This window comes from Aquila chrysaetos, chromosome 17 (genome assembly GCF_900496995.4).
Source record: "Aquila chrysaetos chrysaetos chromosome 17, bAquChr1.4, whole genome shotgun sequence".
Taxonomy (NCBI): domain Eukaryota; kingdom Metazoa; phylum Chordata; class Aves; order Accipitriformes; family Accipitridae; genus Aquila; species Aquila chrysaetos.
The window spans coordinates 10,150,146-10,174,990 of record NC_044020.1 but is presented as its reverse complement, the minus strand read 5'-3'; the positions used below and the strand labels follow the sequence as shown (position 1 = coordinate 10,174,990).

General features: G+C 36.5%; 1 protein-coding gene across 1 annotated transcript in view; it reads right to left on the bottom strand.

The window, feature by feature from the left end:
• Positions 1-13,142: 13,142 nt before the first annotated feature.
• Positions 13,143-24,845, bottom strand: part of MTPN (myotrophin) — a 43,920-nt gene continuing 32,217 nt past the window's right edge. The window contains exon 4 of the mRNA XM_030041081.2: positions 13,143-16,444. Coding sequence (XP_029896941.1) covers positions 16,358-16,444 — 87 coding nt within the window. The 3' untranslated portion in view covers positions 13,143-16,357. The remainder of the gene's footprint in view (positions 16,445-24,845) is intronic.

Here is a 24,845-nt window from a genome sequence, read left to right as displayed (position 1 = left end):
CCTGAAATCACATTTTTTGGAAGTCAGGGAACAACAGCCTCATAGCAGAGAGGAAAAAAACTATTACAAGCCAAATGTGTTTATCAAGGGATACTACAATACCCCAGGCTGTGTTATTTCAAATTAATGGGGCCTGTAAGCACACTTTTCTTGATATATCTTATTTGTATCTGTTGAAGTCATATACAGCTGTGAAGCATCATCAGAAGTGGTACTCTGCAGAGAAATCTCCGATTAAGAAGCTTCAGAATTTTCATAATTTCAATTAACTAAAATGAATGGAGGAAATCTCTAAAGCCACTTGGCAAGCAGTTTGTTTTGTATAAATCCCATTTTTTCTGGGAGTAAAGATCCATTAATCAGCAATGCTACATCATGAAGGAAACTAAAATCTATTAAAAAAAAAATTAACCCTATCTAGACCTGTTCAATTACAGAAGCACAACCTTAGTACTGTGGATGCAGTTAAATATGAAAGTACTGAAAAGGGACTAGTGATGGCAGATGTAATTTCTAAGTGGGAATGGAAATAAACTGTACTGCTATAAGCTGTTTTCACACTAGAGTACTAATACAGCTAGTGTGAACACAAATAAAAAGATAAAACAAAGTATTACACTTTAAACTGAATTAGTCCCACCAATATCTAGCCTGTGCTTAAGTAAGGCATAAGAACTGGACTTCAAGCGATTGAACAGCTTTGTGATTTTGACATAGTTCAATATCCAACATGGTTCTCGGAGCCATTTTTGGGGTATTTTTCAGGCTGTTTGCAATCTCGTTTTCATAGACTGAGCTGCCACAGTGACTCAGTAGGATTCTGCAGAGTAGTCAGTGTTAGGATCAATACAAACAGTTGCAGGTGATGTGTCCTTGGAAAAAAGGAAAAAAAAAACAACTCAAGATTTTTTTATAATTTTCTTTTCAGAATTTCAAGCCTTTGTTATTTTTCGTACTTAAGTCCATTATTTTTCAGTAAGTTGTACGGAGAAGTTGCCTTCAACAAGCACAATATCTGATGAAGACACCTATGAAGTACACTGAATGACTTAATTTCAGAGGACACTGAATCCAAATTCATCCTTTAAATTGCCCAGGAAGACAACGTAACTAATCATTCTCAATATGACTAAAAATGTTTAAATCCATAAATATTGCATAAATATGTATTTCTTCTACGCATTTTTTGTTAGACATGTATTTTAATGTTTTTTCTAGATATAATTATCAGTATTAAATATATATACCCCTCAAGTAGATGAAACTTCACAAAATTGCAGGCCAAGGATGAGTTTGGAAAAAGTCATCTAGACCTCACCGTGTCCCAAAGGTTTACGTGAGTAGTTTCTGATAAAAAAAAAAAAAAAAAAAATCCCTCATATCTGTTTTTAAGAGCATTTAGTGATGGAGACTCCATAGGCTTTCTCAGAAATCACTTTCAGAACTTCATTATTTCTTGATGTCAGACTCCTCACTATAGTTTATACCCATTTTATCTTGTCCACCACAGTCACGGGGAAAGCTTCCCTTCTTTGCAAGTGTTTTACATATTGGAAGGTCTGTTATTGCATCCGATTTCTGGACCTTTGATCATTCTTGCTGCTCTCCTCTGTTTGTGTGAAGAATGTCTAGAGTTTATCTTACTGAAATTCAGGACTTTTGATCTCTCAGAGCGATTTGAAGTAGCAGTAGATATCAAACATTAGCTTGCTATAGCCTTTTGACCTGTTGCATTGTATCACAGAAGAAAAGAGATGCCAGTCTTTGGCCAGGGCTTCTGGACTCCACCATAATGCATTAAATAGATTTAGTAGCAGCAAGCTCCAGCAGAGCTTCAGACCGAGAATTTGAAGACAAGAATTTTTCTTCTATTTCTGTCCTTGACCCTGATGCTTTTATCTTGAAGTGTCTGCTTCCTCTGTAAAACCTCCCACATGCAAAATGGTGCATAAGAACCAGGCATTACTAATTATATTTTTCAGCTGTTTGCCCGTGGTATCATCATAGTGGTGAGCTCTAGCAAGGATTACATATCATTCAAAGTGTTTGTTTGAATTCTAAAGGACTGTCTAGTATATTCACAGAATGATGATAAATAATTGAAATACAAGACAGTCTGATGGCTTGTCACAGGCTGTTTGAACTGTCAGGCTGCTGGCGAACCTTGGATTTTCAGTTGCAATGGATTTCTGAAAAATATTGCAGAGACACAAGTTCACTACATTCTTGGGTCTGCATTATTAACGATCTGTCCGAACTTAGTTTAGATGGAGATGAAGTCGCCTTAACAGTAGCTGGTAATTTGTTGTTTGTTACAAGAGGCAGGGGCAGGGAATCGATTAATTCATTCAGAAAAGGAATCGATTATTCCCCTAAGCATATGTTTACCCTTGTAATGAGCAGTTTATAGAGTTAGATGCTTCACAAGGACTTTGGGGAAAAAGAGGACTTCTGCCTGGATTTTAATTGCCTGTCTATTTACATGTTTGGGATGCTTGCATCCTCTCTTTCCTTTGAAGTTAGTCCAGAGCCCTGAAGGACTGTAAAGTTACAAGATAATCACTGATTGTTAAGAGACTATGCTTTCTAAAAAAATTGCCTATACTGTTTTTTCTCTATTGCCCCCCCCCCCCCCCCCAACTGATTTTAAATAGAGAAACTTCTAGATAGAAAATGTTTAAACTTTCCAAAGACTTTTTACAACCTCCTTCACAAGAAGCTATTGAAGAAACCTGGCAACCAGCATGGGGAAAAGTCATGGCACAGTTTAAAACCTGAGAGGAGAGAATTAGACATAAGTAGCTATTTCTCACTGTTGACAGAGGTTAATACTAGAGTGACCTAGGGACCAGCCTTAGGACTAGACCGACGACATTCAACCCACGTATTAATGAACTGAAAGGGAAGGTGAGCAGCAAGGTGACTATATCCCCTTGATTATTCTAGATTCTTGTGGCCAGTGAGGATTACAAGAAACTTTGGAAAGACCTAGCAAGCCCGGGGAATGTGCCAGAAGCAATAAATCCACAGATAGCTATGTACAATTTTTGTTATTGCTGTAAATAAGGAAGAAAAATTTGCTGCTTCTCCCTAAGAACAGCTTAAATATTGTCTCAGGCTTATCATATTTTTGTTATTGCTGTTAGGCTACATTTTCTGCTGTTTCAGCTCTCTTCAGGACCAGGTAAGCATTAGTGCTAATGCAGGAAAAGAGGCTGGGGCTCAGCCGAAGACAGGGGGAAAAAAATCTGCCTTTTCAGCAGCATTTGCTACTTTAACTATTCCATCAAACTGCAGCATAAATGATTTGTCCAAAGATCATACAAAAATCTTTCACATAAGGAAAGCAGCTCTCCTGAATCTGGAGACAGCCACTTAATCATTTGGAACATCCTTCTTCTCAGCAGGGGAAAGCAATGAACAGCAACAGTCTACTGTGTCTTTCTGTACTGTGGATACCTGTAATTCTCCCACTACTGCTGCAATGACAGCAACACACTTGTAAAAGCTATGACATCTTACACCACTGTATCTGACACCAGTTGCATAAGGACGTTTACACCAGACCCCAATACATTACCCTTTGAATAGAGATTTTCTTCCTCCTCCGCTGTAGTTCACAGAAGCTCATCAACCGAGACCTGCAAGATTATATACCAAAAAGGTGTTTAACAGTGCTTAAAGCAAACTAGAGGTGACAGTTGTGAAAAATGAAGTCATTTACAGCCAACCTACACAGGCAGTCCTGCCACTGCTAGCTGTAAGACAGAGAGCTGCCTCAAGGACGGGACTCTAGCAGGAGAACACAAAGATTTGTCACACCAGATTAGCTAACTTTCAGCCAAATAGATCCGTACTTTCCAATCTCTATTGGGATTGCTTATTACAAAATGGAAAGAGTTTAGCGCTTGTTTATTTTGTTTAAATATACATTTATCTCTGTTATTTCTGTATTAAGGATTACTGGGTGACTGGTTCTCCAACTTTTCTGTATAAGGAGTCTACATCAAAACAGAAAAAAGTTTCACAACTTCCAACCAGCTATAAATAAATAAATGGAACTTAGTCATTCCCAATGAGAAGAGAGACAGAGCCTGAAAGCATAGAAAGCCTGTGGAAAGTAGTGCTTGACAATTGTTGTTCACTTATATACTGCCAATTTTAAACACACTTTTGCATTTTAGAAGGGCTGCTGTGTTCGTCTATTCCAGGAATAAACATTACAACTGCTTTCCTGTGCTTTTTGCAACACCATATTTCACAATGCTATTTCAACCCTGCAGAATACAGTGGTTTTACAGTTCAGGATTAAATAGCACCATTTAGAGAGCAAATATTGAGCCAAAGAACTTCAAAGCTGCAACATTCACTTATTCAGCTTTCATGTATTTAAAATAGCAACTAAAATAAAACAAAAAGAAAACTAAATGAAAAAACATAATTTATTCATTTGAAAATAGGTTCTAATTAATATCCTCAAGTTTAGACTTATTTCTTCTGCTCTTTTCTAAATTACAGCACAAAAAAAATTGCCAAACCTTTTTCAACTCTTGCCTTACTATACTGAGCTAATCCCCTCTGGAGCAGAAACTATTGGACTGTGTAAACCTGAAGTTTATTAGTGAATGCATTGCAACAGACAGTCATTGCTTTCCTTTCCTATAGAGTAAAAACTCTTTCTGCTGCCCTGGCCATAAAGATAGCTTTGCTGTAAGAATCACAGATATGAATCCTGACTATATTTTGCCATTCTGTATTTTATTCCAAGCGTCGTTGCAATGCATACTTTGCGTTATTTTTGCTCTTTCTTTATGTTGCCTGATAATTTTCTATGTTTCCTACTAACACTAAAAATTTCCTCTTCTCCCCCTCTTATGTATTACTTTTAGAGATCTTCTCTGCAGCTGTCATTTTGCAATGTCATTTCCTCCAAAATTCATCAATTCATAATCAAAGTGAAAGAAATGCTTGGACCCTTTCCCCAAACCAGGATGACCATGTTTATTTCTGTGTTCCAGTTCTCACTGGTCTGATACTCGGTTTCATTCAATCCTACATTTTTTCTTCCTTGATTAGCAGGTACAGCGAATACAGCTGAATAACTGCAGTCCTGGTACAATCCTTCATTTTTAAAGAACATTTATGCTCAGTGACAAAAGTCACCAGTCCCGAAAAAGTGATGTTCAGTCTAACCACCACCTCCAAAGTGCAGCTACTTTGACAGTATAGCCACATACATTGCATGCGATCCTGCGTGCTTCTTCAGCTTGTGTTTGTTGAAAATTCCTCCCTGCCACTGGCTCCACTGTTTAACCACATTTTATTTTCCAGCCAAATACCATTTCTTGGCATACAAGCAGGAGGACAAATTCAGAATTCTTCAACTTGGTAGCAAAATCCTGGGCAGCTGTACTACACAGGTTAACAGTGGTAAAACTCCTGAGTATTTCCTGCTTTCGATCATCTCTTTCCAAAGGAGAATCACAATTGTCAAGGTCAAATCCAATGTTTTCAAGGAGTGACTTGCTAAATAACCATGCAACTGAAGGATGCACAGATTTTCTGGGGACTTAGCTTATTTATATGTTGGAGAACCAAAAATGAACAAAATTCTTTTTTTTTTTCCCTATACACTTCTTAGCTATGTTGTATCAGCCTGAGTTCCTTTACTGCAAAAATAACTTGTTGCAGGAACACTCAACTTCAGCTTTACGAAAGCTAAACACCAAAGATGAAAACAGTGAAACTATTTAACGCTCTCCCTGATATTTTCCCCTAATATTTCTGAAGAAAGGGAAGCGCTACATCTCACAGAAATAGAATAGAAAAGAACAAAGGTTTTGAGAAGACTTGGCCTCCTGTAGACACTTGGCCTGGCTATCAGCTGAAACAATGCTATGTGGAAACAGCTGCCTGAAGACACTGTGGAAAATAGAGCGCAGATTGCTAATACACCAACCTTTGAGGCCTAATATCTCATGTTTCTCTGGTGTAGTCACATAACTTTGGGGAAACTGTCTTTAAGCTACTACCACTACTAGCACAGGTATGGAGACAACAAGACCTTCTATATGCTACTGTATCAAAACACAGATAAGAAGTTGAGTAAGTTGCAGTTCTCACCTTGGTGGACAAGACATTAATCTCCCAACTGTCTCAGGCAGGAACACAGAGCTCATTTTTGCTGTTGTGTTTTTTGGGGGCATATCTCTGTGTGTTTTTTTTTTGTTTGTTTGTTTGTAGTGTGTGTTTTTTTGTTTTGCCTTTGCAAAGGAAGTGGAAGATTCCCATGGCTATTTCCATACGTGCTTATCACCTGCCCCTCAAAGCCAAGTACATTCATTTAACTCCACATTACAAAGAAAGTGTTTGGATCAAATTGTCCTGAATTCTTCAATTCTCAAGAGGAAATTCTTATATATTAGATATCAGTTGTGATAAAGATGTCTGATGTGATCCATTTATGTAGAACTCATCTGGGAGAAAAACTTCATCAGTTCTTGTTGTTATACTAACCCTGCCATACTGATGGAGGTATCAATTTTTAACCACAAAACTGTATTGAAGTCCAGGGATCAGGGAAATTCCTACCTCTTATTAACTGGTGATCAATGGTCCATGAGTAAGATAAATCACCCTCTCTCTCTCTCTGAAAAGAAAGCAAAGTAACTAAAAAAAAAAAAAAAAAAAAAAAAAAAATCAACTGTGCTAGATGTTACTCTGCCTATTTACATATACAGAAGTTTCCCCCAGGCTACAGGGGATTATTCTATTTTAATGAAAGAGCATACAAAGCATACATCCCAACTTTAAAACAGAGAACAGAGAGACAGAACAATCAATCAATCTACCATTACAGGTAGATGAATTTGCGAACACAAGGAAAATCTCCCTGACTGAATTTCCCATTATGACAAAAGATGGCTGAAAAGCCCCCAACTACTGATAACATGTTAAAAAGTGAACAATGTTTCTTACTATTAACCTGTCAAAAAATAAATTTAGTGTAATTTCAAAACCTCTGTAAGACAAGCTTTATATTTTTATTTAGTCAAATACTTCAATAGGTCGACTCTCTTAGTAGCTATTAGCCTTTATCACTGCTGCTCTTACACTACATAAAAAAGAAACTCGCTACCCTCTCAGTATGCATCCACAGCAAGTATCATTGTTTTTCTTAATAGACTGCTGTTATCAAGAATGACAAAGGCAGCTTTAGACTGCTGCTTTCACCCATCAGCTTTTTAACAGCAGAACACAGAACATTTGAACAAATATTCTAAATCCTCAGTAAATGAATGACACTACATGACCGGTCGGTAGGTGCATCCTAGCACATATACCTACTACTTGGCAATGGTTTGAACATTTCCTTGGGAGAGGATCCAGTAGAATACACCTTTTTCTGTAGAAGCTTTACACTAGACAGGTCAAGCTCATGTTGCCTCTTTCAAATCATCATTTCCTCACTCTGGTAAGTTGTCACTACATGAAAAGAACAAGCTGGCTGAAACCTTTTTTAAAAGGTGACAGTTTTCTGCCTAGATGGCCATGAAATTATTGATGGGTTTTCACAGCCACCGGCAGGAAAAATGCATTTGGAAGTCCACAATGTGTCGCAGCTGCTCTCTGCAGCAAAAGTGCTTGTGCGTGCAGCAGGCAGCTCTGCATTGACACAGGCCTCTGCTTCACAGCAAAACTCCAGTTCAATAGAGCAGCATTTCTCAGTCCAAATGACTGAGGAGCAATGGACACCTAAGCTTTTCTGAAAAAAAAAAATTAAAAAATAATAAAAAAATTCATAGAGCATGTTGCATCTATCATTTCGGAGCAGTAAGGCAATAAACGATCTTCAGCATGAACACACAAAACATTACAGAACACTGTAAGTCAAAATATTAATGACAAGAAAAGCCAACAAGTTTCAGTCATTGGATTATGGATTATACCTCAACAAATGCACACACAAATCTTATTAAAATACCAAATGTTTGCCGAACACAAAAACTGAATGTAGCACCTTTCTTTGCCTTATCACCTTAACAACTACTGTCCTTCACCCCCCCAGTCTGAAGCTCAGGTGTTTATGAACTTGGCTTATAGTTGTTATTGAAAAGTGTTTTGTCTCCAATGGAAATTGTGAAGAAATGGGCTCAAAATAGAAAATGGTCTATGAAAAACTACTCAGTCACTATGGATCTTATTTTTATATCCTTCACTTGCCTGCCCTGTTTGTTGGTGCAAAATTCCAAAACACTGCAAAGCCTACTCCAGCTCCTCTCTGGCTTCTAGGTCTGTCTTTTTACTGTTCTGCATTACAGCTTATCTTTTAAATCCTGATCTTTACTATACTGTTTTGTCTAGTTAATTAAAAATAAGATGTCTGTTGCTGAGTCATCCTGCTATTAAAATGTCTAATCTTGGAGGGGTGCATTTGCAGAGGTATATTTTGAATTATACCGTATCACAAGTAACAAGAAAATTGGAGTCACAAGGCCAACTACACTGGAAAAAGCAGTAAGACCACAACACACATGATGCCTTCTATTTCTGCCAGCAGCATGATGTATTAACCATCAGCAGTTCAGTACTTAATTTGAAGTACCTTGCAGGTTTAAGAAAGTTATCTTGCTCCAAAGCTTGAACCAAAATAAAGTCATTTACATACTTCCTACCAACCTGTAGCATTATGAGAGAAGCAGTCAAAAGGGTGTCAAGAACTCAAGCAATCTGCAGGTTAAAACACTTGTTTTGCATCCACATTATTTCAGGGTAGCACCAAGGATCTCTGTGGCACCACTGATATTACTGTATTTTGCAACCACTTTGTCTTCCAGTAGCTTTCAGGAAAAAAAACATGGAGAAAGTAAATCGTATTATTCCAATCCTACAACTACGCAGGGTACATTTGATATAAAGAAAAGCAGTAAAGAGATAAAGCATCTGACAAAAAGAAAGAAATAGGACATACTACTGTAATATTTAAAGCGGAGAACAACCCTGCAGCAGCAAGGAGATAGGATGGAAAAAGTCTTTCTTTTACTTAATTTCTCTTCAGTCTTTCCTCCTGTGATTTTAATTCCTCCTTTCCTGTTATAGATGACAGACAGCTTTAGATAGAGTATTTTGTAGTAACATCAACAACCAAGTTTTTTGCCTACTTTCTAGCCACCTATTAAAGAGAAAGCTTTGATGGGGTAAAGTACAGCTTTTGAAAGCTGTGCATTTAGGAAGGGCAGATAAAATGAGAGAATGGAAGCACGTGTCACAGGTCAGCTCTGGCATATGGAGAACAAATGCAGCTGACAGAATGTGATCTTTAGAAACCACTCAGGGAGATTTTGACATTAATTTATAGTACATTTCACACACTGTACATCTCTGTAGATCTCACCTCTGACAGTAAAAAAAAACTTCAATCCCAACCTCTGAGCTTTGCAAATTGGGAACAAGGGAATTCTCTTTTCCCCAAAGCAACCATCTGCTAAGTAAGTGCCAATTTCTTTTTTTTTTTTAAACAGATAAGAGAATGGCCAATATATATTCAGCTGTTTATAGTGAGAACACAGCCTTAAAAGCACCTCCTTATTAAGTATACAGGCTATGCAGCTTTACTGCTGTAGGCTGGGCCTTGTTTCTTTCAAGTTATTGTTTAATATGACTTTGTAAATATTTAAGTTTATAGCTATCTTCAGAAATTTCATTAATTTATAAGCTTCGGTTTTGTTCTTACATTTTAAAGCCCTAACACTAGAAATCGGTGTGCTTCCCATCTGTTTCATCTCTCTTTTTAAATTATCCCTTCTGTGCTTTTGAGGTTATTGATACTGACTGCAAAACACACACAAAAAAAACCCTTTAAGGTGTGTCAGGTCCTGAGAGATAATCCTTCAATCAGCTTACAGGCTAAGTGCACCAAAAAAAGAAGGAATGAAATTAAGTTTTCCTATTGAGAAGTGAAACACAGAGAGGTTTGTGCATAGTCACAAAACAAATCTGTTGCTGTTGTATTGATCCCAGTTCTAATGATATCTCATCTAATGCCTCAAAAACTTAACCATTTCCTGCCATATACTATTTATTCGTACTGTTCAGGATTTGTCTACATGTAGATGTTGGTATCAGGTGTAGGACTAGCTTTTCACAGCAATCTGTCAAAAGTATATTTAGGAAGTATCCTTCAGCACAACTGTTCTTATATAATAGATAAGAACACACAAACATTGCCTACATTTTTTATTTCAAAATAATGTAAAAGATACATTTCTGTTGTAAAAGGTAAAGTTACACCTTTGCTTTATGCAAAGGAGCAATGAAAGAAAACTCAGAAGCATTCCTGTTTTAGGAAGCTTCTTAAAGCATATGGAAGACAAAAAAAACCCCAAACAAATAAAATATATACAAGTAACAAGAATAAACTTCCAGAAAGACTTTTGGAACCTAACATTACCATTTACTTGCTCTTTCTAGAAGGCTACCATGTTATGATGGCCATAGCTCTTCCGCTATAATGACCAATTACTGTTGAACAGTCTTTAACAATGGCAGCTATCCTCACTCTCCCCATGCTAAGAGACAGATACTGGGAAGTCTTCTGCTTTGCAGAAACTGAATTAGGTAATAACAACCCCATTCAGATATCTGTATTTATCTTAGTCCTAATTAAACGTTTACAACTGCCCTGTGCTACAGCGGACTGTAGCATGAAACTCAATTAGGAGACACCACAAAAGTCTAGGGCATCATGCAGCTCTCCCAGGGATATCACCACTCTAAACACAAACCAAGTTGAATCATTACATAGAGACATACAAATACTCTTTTGGTTTGGTGGCTGCACTGAGAAGTTGGCCAAAAAAAAAAAAAAAAAAAAAATTGCGTCAACCTGTAACATAGCTGTTGGTTTTCCACTGAAAATAAATAAAAAAGAAATGGGTGGTTGGATTTTTTTGTCACAATATGCTGCCACTCTAAATAGGATACATTTCTTAATTAAGTGTATTCCAAAAAAAGAAAGAGGAAGTATAACTTCATTTCCATGAAAAGCTACATACTTTTCAAGACTTCACACCTCCAAACACTTTTGAGGCAAAATAGTTAAACATTGCTCCAAATTAGAAAATGGTTTCTTTCACTTTGAAACAAAAGCTTTGGTAAACAAACTGAAGCTTCTTTTGAATATACTGAAGAATTACTTTCAGTTAGAGGAAAACGATAAGAAACACATACAAAGGAATGTTTCAAAGCTAAATAATTTTATATATGCACCAAACCTGAGCTTATTGTAGGTCAAGAAATTATTTTTGAGATTGAGTTTTGGATCCTTCACATTTATGCTTAGCTTGAGACAAATGAAAGAAGTTTTCCTTTAATGAATTTTAAGTTTGATAGATGAATTGAGACATGCACTCTATTGTGGTTTTGGCACACTGTCCTGCCTCTCAACTTCAATGGCCCTGAGATGAACCTCAGAGCATGAAAAGGAAAGCCTCTATTCTTAGTTTTGAAAAGTTGCAAAATGATGTGGAAAACAGGAACTCACTGAAAAGTACAAACCCATCCTTTATTCTGTAGCAGCCTGCAGTATCCTGAAAACAGAGACATTCTCCACAACACAGGAGAATGGAGACATGCACACAGGTGCTTTCCAAATGCAATTTCAAGAGTGAAAACTCAAGAGATTCCAGGACTTCCATTTGAAGGAAGGCTCTCCAAATGAACGTTAGATCACAATAGCAAGCAATGGTATCTAAATGCAACTTTTCCTAGTTTAAAATTATTAGAAACATTGTTTTGATTGCTAAGGCAGGGAGAGAGGAGCGCTGCTCCCAGGAAAAAAATGCTCATTCACTTCCTGAGCAGGCAAACACTATATGCTTTTGAAGCCTTTCAAGGCACTACATGACACAAAGTGCTTTCCAAAAAACTCATCTAGTAAGTTCATGGCATAACTTAGTTGAAAGCTGTCAGAATATGAATAAAACAAAAATATTTTGAGGAACAGCTTTCCTAATATAATTTTCTCAAAACTGAGAGAAACGATCAAGTGATGTAATTGAAAAAAATGCTTTCTTGGGCCAACTTCTTTTTGGAAGGGAGATGAGAAATTCATTTCTTCCTAAAGATCAGCCATAGACAAATATTAGGAAGAGTCTTTACGTGTATAGATGAATTTGGTTAGCCAGTCACTGAGGAATGTGAAAGGAACCTGCATTCTGAACTTGAGCTAGTATTTCCTCCTACAGAAAAGCTGTCCATTAAAAAAAAAAAAAAAAAAAAAAAAACAACAAAAACCCAGTAAGATGAACACAGGAACTGAAGCACACACATCAGTGTGATGGCCAGTGGCAACTATTTGAACTGTTTTGGTATTTATGATGAACGTGTCCTTTTCTCCAATATTTGACTGAAAGGTTGTGCACACAGCATTAGAAGTCCCTGCTTGCAAAGTTTAGCACAGAAAAATGAAGGGTTTTTTAAGCATTTTTTCCATAGTTTTCCCACTTTGACACACCTGCGCTTTTAAAGAAAAAATGTATATTTTAAAATAAATCATATGAAACAATTCAAGCAATTGGAGCTAAATGTCTCCTGACAAGCAAAGTTATAAAAGGAAGTTCTGACAAAGTCACCATAAAGATGCAACAAGAATAATGAATACACATTTCCGTATAATTTTATTTATACTTCAGCTGTGCTTTCTGTAAGTAATTATTTCAGTTTCTTTGATGAAGAGGAGAATAAATTACTTTAGTCTTTACAGGTAATGGGAGGCACATCCCTCTATCTACCGACTGTCTCTTAGACTTTAACATGAGGAAGAGACCTTCAACATTACGCATTACCATTTAAGCAGGAAATGCAGACAAGATGACCACAGAATTAATTAAACCCTCTTTTAAATGGATGTAATTAAAAAAAAAAACAAACAAACACACAGAAAAACAACTTCATATATTTAGTTCTCAAAGCAGCTTCCATTTCACATTTAAGTCTTCTAAGTACCTCAACATTTCAATCACTGTACATGTGAGCTGGAGCTTAGATGCCTTCAAGGCAAAAAAAAAAAAAAAACAAATGTTGTAGCCAGAGATTAATAAAACACAGGAGTAGAAGGGGAAATAAAACTCTACATTCTCATATCGCACAATTCAAGTTTATTCCATTCATTCTTGCAACACAAACTTAAAAATACAGTATCATTTAGCATTCTGATGTCTATGAACCATGATAATGATGAACCCAACTGTGTCAAAACAGTTAACAATGGTGAAAAGAGGAAGTCAAATATCAAAATGCACAGAGCACTAATTTTCTTCCATCACTGCGTAGAAAGATGATTGTTTATCCATTTACAAAATATAATTAAGACAAGTTCATTTTGAAATTTTGCATGCAACACTGCAATTGCTTGACCTAGGACACTCCATTCTTACCAGCCTCTTCTACAAATAATTCAATGTTGTGTTCAAGGATGAAGCTCCATTTAACTACCGTTCTCCTTTTCCCATTTGCTCCCCCTCAAGAAAAAGAAGCAGAAGGTACAAAATCCAAAATATACTTAAGGTTATAACTTATTCAACACAAATTTCAAAAGGAAAAGGTTTAAGAAGAGTGGATTTCCAAGTATATGTGATTCCAGTCTGACAAAGTATGTAAATTCTGTTTACAGAATGTAAAATAAGTTACAGTTTGGTATTTTCACCTAGTTAGGACATACTCAAAGATAGAGGCAGCCACCCATTATTTTTTTCCACAATATAGCTAACAAGAAGGGTACAAATGCACTAGCCCAGTTTCTAGACAATTACAAAAGCTTAAGCTTTTATTATGACTTTTTTTTTTTTTTTAAATCCTGGGCAAAATGATCAGTCACCTCTTATGTAGTACAAAAAGCAAAAAAGTATTTCTTCTTTATGAGCCAAACATTAAATGCCATAATGCCATCTTTTAACTATCTCGAAAGGCATCTTGGGTATATATTACAGCCAAATTGACACTTGTCTCACTGAAGTTTGTTTACATCCCTCCCCCACCCCCCCACCTCAAGTGAAGTAAGAAAAAATAAGGTGTCCACATAATTGTAGAAAAAGGGAGGCAAAATTGCCTCGGTGAATCACCAGAAGAGTTAGTACAAAGATGATGTTTCTTTACTACAATAATGCTCACTTAAATGAGAGTTGAGGGGCAGGGCGGGAAAGAATACAGAGGAAAAAAAAACCCAAAACACAACTATGGCCAACTTGACACTAATCAACACAAAATACTTGAATAATCAAGTTTTCCACATAAAAACAGATTGCAGTTTTCTAGACTAGTATTTTAATAGCTAAGTATTTAATAGCATAATATGGAGGCAGATTTATGCCAAAGATGGTTACTTTCATAGCTGAATAAAGAGTTAAACCTATAGTCTGTGTTCACACTATTACAATGACATGACAATCCAGCACTGATCAGAGATAAGATTAAAGAGTTCTCTTTAAATAGTCATTAAAAGCACTGTTCATCAAACACCCTTGTTCTTTCATCAGCAGCTCACCAATAGATTTATCACTGATTTCCAACCCTTCTGCTCTTCCTTGCCACCCATCTCCAAGAAGCAAAGAGTAATTGCACTGTACAGTTTATGGCCAGAGTTGATTGTTTTCTCTATCGCTTTTCTTATGGGATGTGTACACGTAAATCTGTTTCTGCCCTCATTTTACAGTCTAAATGCAAGGCCTTTTATAGCTGAGACATTCAATCATAACATACAACATGATTCAAGTAAAACTAAGTCTCCGTTAAATATGAGTGGTAGTCACCAGCCTACTTCTACATATCCTCTCAATTTCAACAGTGATACCAAAATAATATCAGCTACTTTCGTTGAAGAATTCAGCATGAGACATTATATACATTTGTTTTCTGTATTGTGTATGTTATCAGAAAGTTTGAAATCTGTATTCCAAAAAAGAGGAAGATGTATAGTCTGCAGTATACACTTTTCTGTTATAAAACCTGTTCAGTTTTGGGTGAACCAGCAGTCTAATGAAAGTTTTCAAGATGAAAGCCAAAAGCTCAGACATTCCTGAGGACCATAAGATGTGACGGGAATCTCTACATCATCATTAAATTCCTTCCCACAAATTATCAAGGCTGTCATAGTACTGCCACACTTACTGGTATAGTAAGTCTTATCTAAAAGTCAATGGTTAATGTGGTATGGTTGCACTGGGAACTTTCAGAATAAGTCCCATGCCTTGACAAAATTTAAGAGGTTCATTCAGCCAACAATGAAACACCGATTCAAAGATATGCACAATTAAAAGCTTTTTTTTTTTTTTTCCCCTCCAGTAGTTAGAGCAAGTTAAGACTTCTACTTGTACATCTTCCTGGTCCTAACACCTGAACTTAGAAAGCTTACATGTATTTTAAAAGTTTACCAGAAGAGTTTAGCAACAATATTCACCCGATATGAATGTCTAAATAATTACTGTTTGTTTTCCACATTTGACTTGATTATCCTTGCGTACCAAACAGCCTGTAGCTTTTGCGTGTGTCTATAAATTTTATGCTGACATGGTGAGTAAAGAAATTCCACCTTACAATCCTTTTGGAAATAACTACAGTGACATTTTGAACTCTCTCAAAACCAGTTGCTTAAAATGTCTGTCCTGGACTAGAACAAACATGGGAAAGAAAAACCTCAAATTCAAGCATCCAAAAGTACCTTGGCAGATATTCTGGAGTGTAATGTCACCATGCCTCAACTGATCTTTCCTGGTTTACTCAAGAGTCAGAAAAACATTAGTGTGATATCCAATTAGTCAATATAAAGAACAGTTCCAATAACTAGTATCAAAAGTCCTCAAAACTGCAACGTAAGCTTTAGGCAGAAGAAGAATAAAGCTACCCACTGAGAGAAAAGAGAGAAAAGCAACTCAGCCACCTACATTACTACACTTCAGATTATGGCAGATACTAATAGCATTGGACTATTGTCTCCTTCACAATTAGTTTCAGGTACATAGCACAGTACTTCCATCTAAAGGAATCTTTCAACAAAAATCTTAGTACTAACCTAGGAGGTTTACAAGCCAAAAATTCAAGATCATGGTCTGTCTTCCTTCTTCCATTTTCACTAGAAATGGGAAGAGATTGTGCACTGAAAAGAAGTCCTAGAGGGAGACTGTTCATAATAGTTTTCAACCCTCTCCAGATTATCTTTGACACAAGCCCCTAACTAGTCTGATTCATAAAGAATTTCCCTCCCCCCGAAGTATTTAGCTGAAGAAGCTGGAAGATGCAAAGAGTGACAGACAGGCAGCAGTGTGAGGCCACAGGAGAGACATATAAGATATCAGTCCATCCGTCACTGAAGAAGAGTTTTGATTGCCTGGTTGTCAGTGGCTTCAAAGGCAGTTAGTCCATCTGGGCCTTTCACAGTCTTATCAGCACCCTGTAAAGACATTGAGAAGGACTGTCAATTCATAAAGCCAGGCTGTATTAGTATTAAATATGTCACAACAGTTACTTACATTGGATAATTACATTGATTACATACAACTTTTTAGTACAGTGCATTGTTTTCATTTAGAAACCAAACAGGCAAGATTTATGTACAAAAGTATTTGGCATGTAGCTGATCTAAGTTTCAAACTTTATACTTTAGAACTAGAAAAAAAAAAAAGTCACATAACTTGTCACACAGCAAGGTGCAAGATCATCAAATTATCAATTAATCTTGGATAGAAACAGAAGGAATTTTTTCTTGTTAGTTTCCAGCAACTACTCTTATGAATGCAAGAATTCAGTGTTACACACTTCTATGAAATCTATGGCGCAACAAGCTTTTTCACATGCTAAATTAGGTAATGTCTGGAAGAACTTACTAACAAATCATACTATTTTCTTTCTATATCGTAAAAGACTACATCCATCTAGGATTGTGCTTCTCTCCCATTTTGAAAAAACCCCTATTGCTACATAGGAAAAAAACCCACCACAAAATCATTCCAAGTCCAAAACTGATCAAGTTTGTTTGTTTACACCTAAAAGGCAACAAAACAGAAAAGGGAGGCAACAGGAGGATAGAGGATAACAGAAATGCACCAACTAGACAAACTGCAGAATAGTAAGCACAAACACAGCCTCAGTGCCAGAATTATGGAAGGAGAGCAGAAGAAAAGCAAAGAGTGATTAACTAGTCATGTTTGCTTTGAGCACTGCATAGTCATATACATAAAAGGGAAAACCCAGACTAAATTATAAATAGGGTAGTTAAAGGGATAAAAGTTATTAGAGAACACAGGACTGACTACAGAGATAGACATGTTTCCTGAAAATAAGATTAGATTCCAGAATAACTCTTCTTGAGAAGATATGCAAGTCTCACTTTAAAAATGTGTATTTGCTCCATCAAATGATAGGAAAAACACTGTGGGTACAGACACACTTTGTCAAGAGCATGTACAGCAGAGGTTTGTCTTTAGTTTATGTATAAACTCTCTGTAGATTAAAGTACAAATCTCTTCTCAATTACATTACAAGGAAGGAAGTGCACAGATTAATAGTTACTATTAAGGACATACAATAGTTTTCTAAGAACATAATGGAGCTAGAATTTCCAGACCTCCTTTACTGATAAAAGATTATACACATAAAACACCACTAAGCTTCCATACATAATACCATGTCTGTTCCCAAAACAACTCTCAGCCCACTAAACTTCCCATTATAACTATTTCTAACAATCTAATAAACTGGATCTCATATTACTATGATTTGCTCCCAATACCACTTTTCACAACATAGAGTATTTCCCTCTTTGAAACCTCTGCTCTCTTTACTTGTAAATATTCAATCTGCCATTCTAAACAGATGGTTTTACAGTGGTTTCCAAGGCAGCAGTGCCCATCTTGTGGTCCACTGGCCAAACTGATCTTGTTGGAGCTGTTCATCTTCTGTGCAGCCCCTAGGGACCCTCAGTGCAAGAAATGAGCTGAACGGACTGTTTTGTTTGGTGGCAATAAGCTGTGGGGCAGGGAGACAGTCTGCTGCTATCAGAGAAAGAGCCTGGGAAAATAAAATTGTCTTGAGAACTCCAGTAAAGAATTCAGAGAGGAATACTTATAATTGCAGTAAGTCCTTCCAGGCAGCTCATTTTCTCTAGTACCTTTCAGGTAGCAGAATACAGGCACACATTTTGTGCACATGCAATGAATTCACTCCAGTGACAGAAGCAATTGTAACATTCACCTCTCTCCTGTCACTGTGTAACATCCTTGGCCCAAACAGCATGCTGTATGCTGCAGTATCACTGTTCTGTTAGGTATAAACATGAGCTGAATTGGTCTGTTCCCAAGAAGTGCAAGGTCATTGCAAACACATGCTTAGGCTGAAAACACTGAAACCCATTGCTTGTGAAACATTTATTTTTCCCCTAAAAAAACCTGAGAGATTTAACAGGTATTCGACAGTTACAATCTTAGTTCTCCTGGGAGAAGAAAGGTAACATGAAAATAGCACTGGCTTCTTTTGCAGGTGTTGATTATTTCTACTGTTTAGATAGCACTCTCAGATTAGAATCCATGTGGAAATCAAAAGGGCTTCAAAGCTGTTATTTGATGTTAAGCTCAGAAAACCTGAAGGAACTTAGACTTGAAGAAAAATGGAACTATGCAGTAACTGACTTGCCAGTATTCATCTTGAAATCAGAGTTTAAAGAACCTTAACTTATAAAACTCTCCACCAATGTATCGGCATTTAGGGTATAAAAGATATAACTGTTAACTGAAGTAACTTTAAAGGGAACTTTTAGTTTAGACAAAGGACTGCTTTCCACCCTCATGTATATTTGTACTTCAGAAAGTTACAGATATGCAAGATCTGAGTTTCTAAAACAGCTTTACTGAATGTAGGATAAGAGGGTCATGACTACCTAAGCAGGACACCGTTTAATAAACTCAGTGTTAATAAATTAGGAGAAGGGCCCCTTAGCTAGGCAGAAAGATTTCTGCCTGCATTCGATAGAACAAGAAGGAAATAATAAAGTTCAGGTCAAGATAACACTGCCTGGAAGCAAGTTTAATGAAAAGTTCATAGAAGTACAATGATTCTGCAGTATTCTCTACTTCCCCAAAGTAAAAAGCTATTAACATTTTATGATTGCATTATGTTCTTTTCTCAAAATACACACATATATTTATAAACTCTCTTTCTTTGGTAGGGTAATAACAAACAAGAACATGTGCCCTCTTAAGCCATTGGGCAAAGCACAAATGTTAAAACATGCTCTGAAGGCAGTACAATAGTTACTAGGGTACAATTGCAGTTCAGAAAAAAAAAACAACATGAAGGTAGCAGATAAAGGCAATGCAGAGCTGTCACCAAACACTGTGAAACCAGAATTAGGGGCACATAATGAAGCTGGTAGAAGACTGGCTTACACAGCAAGCAGCAAACTTCCAGAACAAGTTGCCAGATGAAGTTACAGAGGCAGATGTCAGCTTGTTCAAAAAGAATATTGATGAATTCATGGACAACAAATCTATAATCACTTCTTACAGGCACAGATGTGTGTACATCTAAAACCCTCACTACAACAACTATGAATGAGGGGAATAAGTGAGCAGAAGTGGTCATACAACTCTTCCCAAATGGCATCCCTTTTGCCACTGTCAGAGGAGAAAAAAAGGGTGCTGAATTGCGTAACTCAATTGGATATTTCTTATAACACGTTTTTAGTAGACAGCAGAAATCAAATTGCATTAGATATTTGCAGAAAGCAGAACTATTTTCAAAACTGAACAAATGGATGAGATTTGTTGCATCTTTCAAACAAACATCATCCTCCATTAGAAGCACTCAGAATGGTTTGATTGTCCATTGTAACATGATGTTGGTTTCTCCTACATTAAAAAAAAATCTTTTTACATTACAAAATCATATATAAGATTCTTAAAGAAAAACATGGAACAATCTGAATTTTATACATCTTTCTGCTTTTCAAATAGGTATCCCTTAAATCCACTATCCCTCAAAAAAATAAAAGCAAACTGAAATACAATGACTGATGTTGTTTCAGTCCAGTTCTTAGTACTCATTACTTTATCTGTTATTTTGTTTTGTAGGATGCTGGTACATAACATGAACAAAATAAAAACCCTGGTATTTTGGAAGACAATTCAGTTCTGACTTTGTCAAAAGCTACTAAAACCTTATTTCCTCCCTAACAGTACAGTATCTTCCAATATTATGTTATTTAACATTATTAATAGTACTGAAAAGGCAGAAATGAAAAAATGAACACAAGATACGACATTTTTGCTTCACTTTGAGGTCACAACATGCTGCAAACAACTTTACTGTTTAAAATTACAAAGGCTATTTTAATATGCCTCAAATTCCTAGAAAAATATTTTAAGGTTAATAAAAAGGATTAACTACTGTTAATGTAGTAGTAAGACAACAAGCCCTACCTTTGAACTTTAAGCAAGAAGTGCTCTTTAGACCAAAGCTAATTACTTTCACGTATTACAGTAAGTCATAGCAAACCAGCATTTTCAACTGAAACTGAGATGCTGATAGAGCAGTTTTAGGTATCGCTCTGCAAAGCTCCATAGGTCTACTCTTTGGGATGTCTGTGATATGATATTCCACACATTTTCATAATACTAAGAATTCCCAAAACTATTTCTAGGCTATATACTGTATAAGTAAGGTTTGATAGTTTGAAAAGGAAGGATTATAAAACACAGCAGTTTTGTAGAAATAGGCAAAATGAATTCTTCAAAACATATGTTTTAAGGATACAGTATTTTGATCTCTAGCCTGACCAAAAAAAGCATTTGTTAGAAAAACATTTTTCAACTCTGACCTAGAGTGTTTACACTACTTCTGGTAGCCATAACACCTTAAGATTTAACTCATTCTACTTTAGTAAATTCATCCATCCCTTGTGGAGGGCAGTAAAAAACATCTTCACCCACTGTGTATTTCAGTACTTGGAGTCTTTCAATTTTTGAGAATTAATATGATATTTTATTATTATCTACTGGTAATAGTAGGTTAATTAAGCTTTTTGGAGGCTGATCTACCATACATGTAGCAGCTGTTTGTTAATCTAAACATTAAAATCTTGCGCCCAAATGGAAGGTACAATCTTTTCTAATGTACAGAAAAGTTTCAAGTATGAAACCTCACATTTTTATTTTTTCCCCACTTCAGTATGTTTTACAGTTTTATAACAAATTGGTGATTTCAGACCAACATTGGAGCTTTAATCCCCACAGGTTTGGAAGGAGTGACTCTATTTGAACATTTTAAACATGTCAACAAAAACTCTGGTTTTGATCTTTAAGATTAAATTACTACATTATCAATGTTTTAGTTCATATTGGGCAGGCCTGAACCATCAGAGATGACCACAGCCGTGCAATGGTGAAAACCAGTTAATGAATCCAATCTGTCAAAATCATGACAGTAATTGATTATGGCTGATCACTATGATTAGCACAACAGCAGTGTTTGAAAACAATCATTTGTAATCTCAACTTTTAAAGTTTTCAAACTGTATCTAAGTTTCTTATAGTGCAATAAATCAAACTGAGCATTGCCGAATCCAAAGTTAAAACATCTGAACAAGGCATCAGGAAGTCCTCACTGAAATGCTAACTTCAGAAGAAAGTGTGTAACAAAGGCCCTTTTGAGAAACTACCTTTGGAAGAGTATAATATATCTACTTTTAAATTATGTTAGGAGTTTATCAGTAATCCTATATGTGAACTGTGGTTAGGAGATCAAAGTCATGTAACTACTTCACACTTTGTTTAAAACAATGCAAGTTACTGTTATTTTGTATAAATAAAACATGTTGGTTATATCTGTTTTTTTCATATTGGAAGAAATGTCTGAACTTGAATACCAACACAAATTATGGTAGTATGTGAAGCTACAGTTCAGAGTACCTTAATCATAAAACCGTAATTCAACAAAATGTTTTTTGCTATGCTTCATGCATAGAAAAAAACCAAACAAAATATTGGGGGTTAAATCCATGCAACCATTAAAATAGGTGAACTTGGGAAAAAACCCCTAAAACCTAAAACATTGTCACCAACTTCAATACTGAACAAAGGATCTACCAAAAAGTAAAAGCAGCATTATAGAGCTGTTAGCTTTCTGAAGCTGCAAAATTACTGCTTAAACCTGATGGAGTACTCAGCTACAACCACTAATGAATATTAAAATCACATTTCAAATACTTCCTGTAAAACCCACCAGGAAATTCCATCAAATAATTATTCTTCTTCACAGTACTTAATTCACCATTTTTGATGAATGTACTTTCCAAGGTCAAACCAAATGTTACGGGATTTACCTGCCTTTCACAGAAAAATCACATTTTAAATGCTTGCAGGGATTCCAAGAAGAAACTTGGAGCTAAATCACTTGGTTTAGGGAGCTCTTAATACCCCTCCAGAGGCAGCAGTTTGAAAAGCTAAAGTAAGTGTTATAACACAAACAAGATTAAGGAAGGAGTTCTCCTGCAGTTTTCGTATTGCTCCACTTTTAATATGTAGCCAAATGCTACAGGATCACCAGATAGTTTAGAAAAATGTTAACTATGTCATAATTTGGAACCATGGTTGACTCAAGACAGAATTTAATGCATTCTTAGGGGGATAGTGGGAGGGAAGAGGCAGGAAGTAAGATCTATGAAATCTAAACTTATCCAGAAGTAGTAAGTTCCAGTTCCCTGAAACTGCACAAGAGAGGTACCGGCATGGTATACTCTTTTGGTGGGCATAATATTCTAGACTTTCTTACTTCTACCAGTGAAACCCCTTCTCACTGCACATGCAACTACAGCTCCTTCTTCAAGCATCTATTTCACTTCACTTCTTGCCTCCTCAAAGTCTCTTCCCACCTACAATTATAGCTGAATGTTACTTTCCACACAAAGGTCAAAACCATTGTTATTAACCCAAATGGGTATTTGGATTTTGCCCAGCCCATTTCTTCATAACAATTTTTAGTATTTTTATTTTCATTGCTAAAATGAAGCAATGAGAAGCTTTCTTTTCTTAGAAAATGTATATATTTAATTACAAATAGATTTCCCAGGCAATGAAACTATGCATCCAAACAACATGATTTCCTGTGATCAGGTACTTCCAAACAGAGGCCTCCCAACATAAACTTCTAGCCAAATTTAGATTTCCACAGATCTTAGACTGCACAGCTAAGGAATACAGACTTGCATGGAAACAAACAAACAAGCAAACAAAAAAAAGGAATACAGCTGTGGCAAAAGTTACACAAGGGCTAGATAACCTTTAACCTTGACTATTTTTTTTCTTAGAAAAGAAGTTTTAAGGATGCATTAATCCTTCAGATATGACAATATCATAGGTAACTGCTGTCAAATGACAATAGCTGGTGTTTCTTTAGCTTATCAAAACTAATAAAAATCAAACCAGGCTTTCAAAATGATGATGACAAATAGGCTTGTAAAAATATTTTCCCCATAGTTCTTCAAGAATAAACATGAAGGGGGGGGGGGGGGGGGGAAGAGAGAGAGAGAGAGAGAGAGAGACCACTTGTGCCTTTGCAACTAATAGTATAAGGCAACTGTGGGTATATGGGACACTACAGGGTTGGTTAAAGGGACTCCAGCTTCATCCTTCCCATCTATTCCATGTGTCATTCTCAAATTTCACCCGAAATTCATCTGTCCCCTACAAAAACAGTGCCACAGAGACAGCTGAGCAAGCATTTAGTACATGGCAACAAGCAAACACCATCTGCCATTTACAAAGGAACAACACAGAGACAAGGTGAGCAGTAGAACAGAGAAACTGGGTTCTACTGTACATCTCCAAAAACTGTAATCAAACCTGGGAGACTACCCTCGAACAGGTAGGTCACACTGCAAAAGCACTGAAAAAATTCCCAAGGCAGCAGCTGAAGTGAAACTGAAGGTACCTCAGCTCTGTCTCTTGATTGGCACCAGTGCTTCTCCAATTCCATAAACTAACACAAGGAACTACATCCACAACAAAACTTTAACTTAGAAGCCTCAATTGGCAGGAAACTAACTACAGAAATTAACTTGCAACAGGGACAAATGAACAAGGTAAATGCCAGTCCTATTGCGAGGAAGCAGTAGGAATATGCAGGTAGGAGGATTAAAAGACTCAACACAATCACCTGTTCTGCAGGCCTTTGCATTGGCTTGGCTGTAACATGGGACTGCAGCCTAATGTTGGTAGACAGCATGCTCATCTCGTACACTGAAGGCACCGTATGGCAAGAAAGACTGCATACAAGCACTCCTTAACTCTCACATGATTAAAACCGCTGCAGAACACCACAAATTAAAATCCTGAAAACAACTCGAGTATCTGGCTAGGCAGATTTAAACGTGACTGCACTTTGGCTGTATGTTAGAAAGCATCCAATGGCAATGCCTGCTTAATTAGGTCACCCCCCCCATCTCCACAGACCCTTATCAATCCTGACAAGGCTACTGATGATGCTGGGTTTTGTAAAGTCTTCCTAGGTTTCTCACCCATTTCCAAATGCTGCCATACAAAATCCATTTTAGGGGACTGGTGATAGCATAGAGACTCCTTATACCATTGTATGTTTTGTTTTGTCAAACTACAGCCTTAAAAACTGCTTTAACACTAGAATATTTCAAATTGCCCAAGGAAGGAGCCATTTATAGATCACATAGCACACTTTTCCACTTTGTTTCTTCAGAAAGCAGCATATTAAATTATATCTCCCTACTACAATTATGAATGCCCAAAACAAAGTTAAGCAAGTTAAGAGTTAAGGTTGCTAGTAAGATC